We start from the raw sequence: 4,925 nt of genomic DNA, 5'->3' as shown, positions 1-4,925 counted from the left end.
ACTATAGTAAATGATAAAGAAGGAAGGAAATGTAAAATGAATTTGAGTGGGGATCCTGATGGTGAGTCTGAATGCAAAGCACTGGTGGCTCAAATGGAATGTTAACCTGCTGCTACAACCTTTTCAATTTAGGAAAACAAAGAAAAAATATTTTAATATTTCAGAGCTTTTGATGGTATATGAGTGATAGGCATAGATGTCTAGTTATTCAATTCTGAAGGAGAAACTGGAGGTTGTATATTATATCCCTTGGTGAGTCAAATTGTAAGAATAGAGTGTGAATTTATATGGACATGTGTCATCTATAAAGGCAATAATTGTAATAAGATCAAAGTACTACTCACTTAATTCCCAAATGGGATCAATTTAATATATATATGGCATATAAAAATTATTTGAATTTTAATCAAATCAACTGGGGATGCAGTTTGGAGTGGAGAAACCTCCTGACTGTCTCCTTCACATCCTTGTTCCTCAGGCTGTAGATGAGGGGGTTCAGCATGGGGATGAGGATTGTGTAAAGAGCAGTGGCCACTTTCACCAGGAGCCTTGAGCTTTTGGCGTTGGGCACACAGTAGAGCAAGAGAATGACCCCATGGAAGATGCTGATGGCAGTCAGGTGGGAGGCACAGGTGGAGAAGGCTTTTCTCAGCCCTCCCTTGGAGGGCATCCTCATGATGGTGACAACTATGTCCACATAGGAGGCCAGGGTGATCAGGAGGCTGCAGGACTCACTAAATATGGAGATGAATAAGCATGCAATCTGGCTGAAGGAAGGATCAGAACACGATGCAGAGAGGACTGCAGAGTACTCACAGCCAAAGTTATTGATGATGCCAGGTCCACAGTAAGACAGTTGCCAAAGAGAGTAGGTGAGGATGACGGAGCAGAGGCCACCGTACAGATAAGTCCCAGCTATCAGGAGAGCACAGAGCTGGCGGGACATGGCAACTGTGTAGAGCAGAGGGTTACAGACGGCCACGAACCTGTCGTAGGCCATCACTGCCAGCATAAACATTTCTGTAATCACGAATGTGCATCCAAAGAAATACTGTATCATACATCCTTCTAAGGTGATAATCCTGTTTTCCACAACTAAGATCTCCAAGAGTTTGGGTGTAAACACACTGGAATAACACATATCCAAAAATGCAAGGTGGGTGAGGAAAAAGTACATGGGTGTCTGAAGCTTGGGGTTGATTCTGATGACCACAATGATCCCCAGATTCCCCACCACCGTGACCATGTAGATGGTTAAAAATATAAAGAAGAGGGGTGCCCATAGGTGTGGGTATTCAGAAAAGCCGATCAAGGTAAATGTGGTCACGAAACTCTGGTTTACCAGATCATAGACCATGATCCTGCATTCAACAAAGTAATAAGCAGAAAGAAAAGAAAACTGAGCAGGAGGGTCTGCAAGGGGGCAAAGCAACAACTCAGCAGAATCTCAATAGATCTAGTGAAGACAAACCAGGGTCAACTGGAATGTGTGATTCTTCTGCTTTATTTCATTCTTTGAGGATCATTTTCATGGCTTCTGTGTGTGGACAAGTAGCTTTGTTTTTCATCACTGTCATTTCCTCATCTGAAATAAAATCATAGTACTTGCCAGTAGCATTTTAAGCAGACTATTTGGAAGAGTATCTATACTGGAAATATTTATAGTAAGATAAAATATGAAAACAAAGGATATATTTAAATATATATATATATGTATATTAAGAGAGAGAAATCACAAAAGCATTGAACAGATTTCATTGGTAACATATTCATGCCTGGTAGTAATGAGGAAATTTTAGCACATTGAAAATGTAAGAAAAAAGAAAAATATTAAAAAATGGGGAATTTATCTCAAGGGATATGTGTTGCTCCTTGTAATGAGAGTTTGCATTCTCTTGGATGCTAGGAGATAGAAGACCCTTAAAGGAGATACAGGATCATTAAGTGATTTCTTTAATGATTCCTCTAAAAGCTATTATATTGTGGCCATTGTCTCTACCCACCTCATAATTTTTAAAGAGGCTTAACACTCAAGTAAGTGCTATCCTAAGGAAGAATTTTGGAGCTATTTTAAATATTTCATAATGATTAAGTTGTGCAAGTTATATAGTCTGTCTGTAGTACATACTTTATTCAGCAGGAGTGTATTAACAATGAAAAACTCCCAAATATATATTGTTAAACAAGAAAAACCTCATTCAAAACACACAAACATAATTCAGGTCTAGGCCAACTGAAAAGAGGTAGATAAGGAAGAAAGCAAATCTAAATATGATCAAGTAATTAAAAAAGTACTGTTTTTGTTATCCACAAAGGAGTCCAGACATTGAAATTTTCAGATAACTGAGCCTGAATAAGCAATTCTAGAAATAGATGTAAAGATTTAATAAGCATATTAAGTCATCTGAGAAAAAAGACAAATCATGAAATTTTCCATGAGCCCTGCCACTTTGGGTCTTAGGTAGAGAGCATCAGCTGTAGCATTACATTCTATTGTGGAAATGAGGGACCGGGGGGAACTTTAGTCTGTTGGCAACGTGTGTTGATGAAAAATTCTTGTTTATTTTTACTTGTTATTATCCTTGAGTAATCATACAAAGGATTTCAATTCAGCATGCCAATTTAAGAATATAAGGCATCTTATCAATTTCACCCCTTCTGGTTTCAATAAAGATTCTACCATTTGTCTTGAAGATAAAATTCCCTGAATGTTTAAAGCACAACTCATATAATGATAACAACCTAACCTTTGTGAAAATCTTGAAAGAATGATCAAGACAGACATAAGAGAGATTTAAATGAAAGAATCCCTGACCTTTTTCATATTCTTTGAGATTAGTAACCATTACTAAATTTATACTGGCCATTTTTTGCATGAATATACCTCTTCTCACATCTATAAGATCTCTCTTCAAATATTCTCATTGAGAGAATTCAAGGCACTGATTATCATATTCAGTTCTATATAACTATAAAAGATATGTCCTCTGATGTTGATCTATCTATCTATCAATGCCAAGTAAGGGTTTTACTTGTCTTGTATCAACACACATAAACTCTGTAGATAATCTGTGGACTAAGTTTGCTCAATCTTTTCCTACGCCATCATTTGTGGAGGGAGTACTGACCAACCACAAACTCCATTTTTACAAGTTTTGAATTTGAGGACCAAATTGGTTATTGTGCATTGATTATTGCATTTTATTCCCAGCTTCGTTCTTCTCTAACCCCCCACTGCAGTTGTGCATCCTGATGGCCAGGATAATTGGACTACTGGCATAGTCACCTCAGCTCTCTACCTAGAATCTCTCCCTAAAATTTCAGGTTCGCCCTAAAATTTCTGATCACAACTAGGGAAATTTGTTAAACATTTCTCAATTTTCTTCCATCTCAACTCTAAAAGCATAAACTCTGCATATGATACTCGGTAGTGTACAGAAGAGACTAGGAGCCGGTTGAGATGGGACCTGAAATCCAAGCACTTGGTAGGTTGAAGCAGTAGGGTCATGATTTCAAGGCCACCATGAGCTACATTCCCAGATTGTGTCTCAAAAATATCACTGGGATGAGCAGCACTACACAGATTGTGGTAAGACTATAGTGCTAATTTTGTGAAAGTTATCAAGTCTGAATTCAAACTTCTACTAGCTTCTGCTTCTAGTGCTATTTGCTATGTAATCTTCTTTTTCTTGTTGTTTTACAATTCCTGTCCTTTGTCATCATAAAATGACCAAGAATTAATTTTTTTAAAAAGAAAAATATGAAAATATTCATCACTCTTCTTTCCTAGTATTACAAGGCAATAGTGCTCCTTGCTAGTGTGTGAAACTAAAGACCAGCTATGGCTGAGACCTTGAAGGAAATAATTCAAGTGGTTTCATAGCACTTCGTTAAGAAATTCAACTGAAATGTTTCTATGTGAATCTCTACCTAATTTCCCATTAGGTAAATAAAAATGTCATTTTGACATTTTGTAGAGTATTAAAAATCTATTCCATGAAAGTCCTTTTTCATTTCTTTTTCTTCAAGAAAATGGCCACGTTCTTCTATAATGTTTCCATTGTATCCTGTTTCTGTGGTAAGTTTTCCACATAACTCTTCCCAGTAAACATTCTGGTATTCAAATCTTATTATTTTCTCCTCATCTATTTTTCATTGCACCTATATTATCACAACATATTTTAAATGCACAGTGTATGTTTCTATCTTGTAGGAATATTCTTGTCTGTGTGGCACTTCATGTATCTGAATTTATTACTTATCATGAAAACAAAGTTTACATGTAACATTTCATTTGAAAGTAATCATGTATGGAATACAATTAAGGACATGGATTCAAACTCAGTCAAATGAACCTAGTAAAAAAGGTGAATATCCAGTTTAGCAGTTTAATATGTAGCAGTATTTAAAATTAGTAGAAACAATTGCCCTTCAGCTGACATAGGTTTATTTTTATCTCCTCGGTATTTCAATAATTCTGATATAGGATGGAAAAGATTCCCCTTGTCAAAGGAACTTACCAAAAACAGATTTTCCTGAAGTACATGTCAGTGGATATTTCACTGCCTTTATTCAAAAACTACATGCAAGGGCCTGGCATGGGGCTGAAGCTACACACACACACACACACACACACACACACACACAGATATATAGATATATATATTCTAGCCAGCTGGAGGACCTGATTAAAAAGTAAATAAATAAAAAGGCAAAATCTGCACGCACAATATTCTCCAAATTAAAATAGTCTCATAAATTTTACTAAATAAAGACAGTGAATGATTCTTGAGAAGTATAATTCAAGAGGAAGGGAGAGATGGCATCTCCATGAGTTTCTAAACCTTTTGGCAATGTTGAGATGTCTTGAATTAAAGACTTTCAACTTATGTTCCATGATTTCATTGTTTGTTTCTTCTCCAGCT

The 4,925-nt window shown here is 36.4% G+C and overlaps 1 protein-coding gene across 1 annotated transcript; it reads right to left on the bottom strand.

Annotated features, from left to right (window-relative positions):
• Positions 1 to 406: 406 nt before the first annotated feature.
• Positions 407 to 1,357, bottom strand: LOC106001432 (olfactory receptor 5D18-like). Its single transcript, XM_013036523.1, has one exon. The coding sequence runs from the start codon at positions 1,355 to 1,357 to the stop codon at positions 407 to 409; it is 951 nt and encodes a 316-aa protein (XP_012891977.1).
• Between the last annotated feature and the right edge of the window lie 3,568 nt (positions 1,358 to 4,925).

The sequence above is a fragment of the Dipodomys ordii genome, unplaced genomic scaffold (genome assembly GCF_000151885.1).
Source record: "Dipodomys ordii isolate 6190 unplaced genomic scaffold, Dord_2.0 Scaffold298, whole genome shotgun sequence".
NCBI classification, from domain to species: Eukaryota; Metazoa; Chordata; class Mammalia; order Rodentia; family Heteromyidae; genus Dipodomys; species Dipodomys ordii.
Note: the sequence above shows the minus strand (reverse complement) of the source record. Positions and strands in the feature narration are given on the sequence as shown.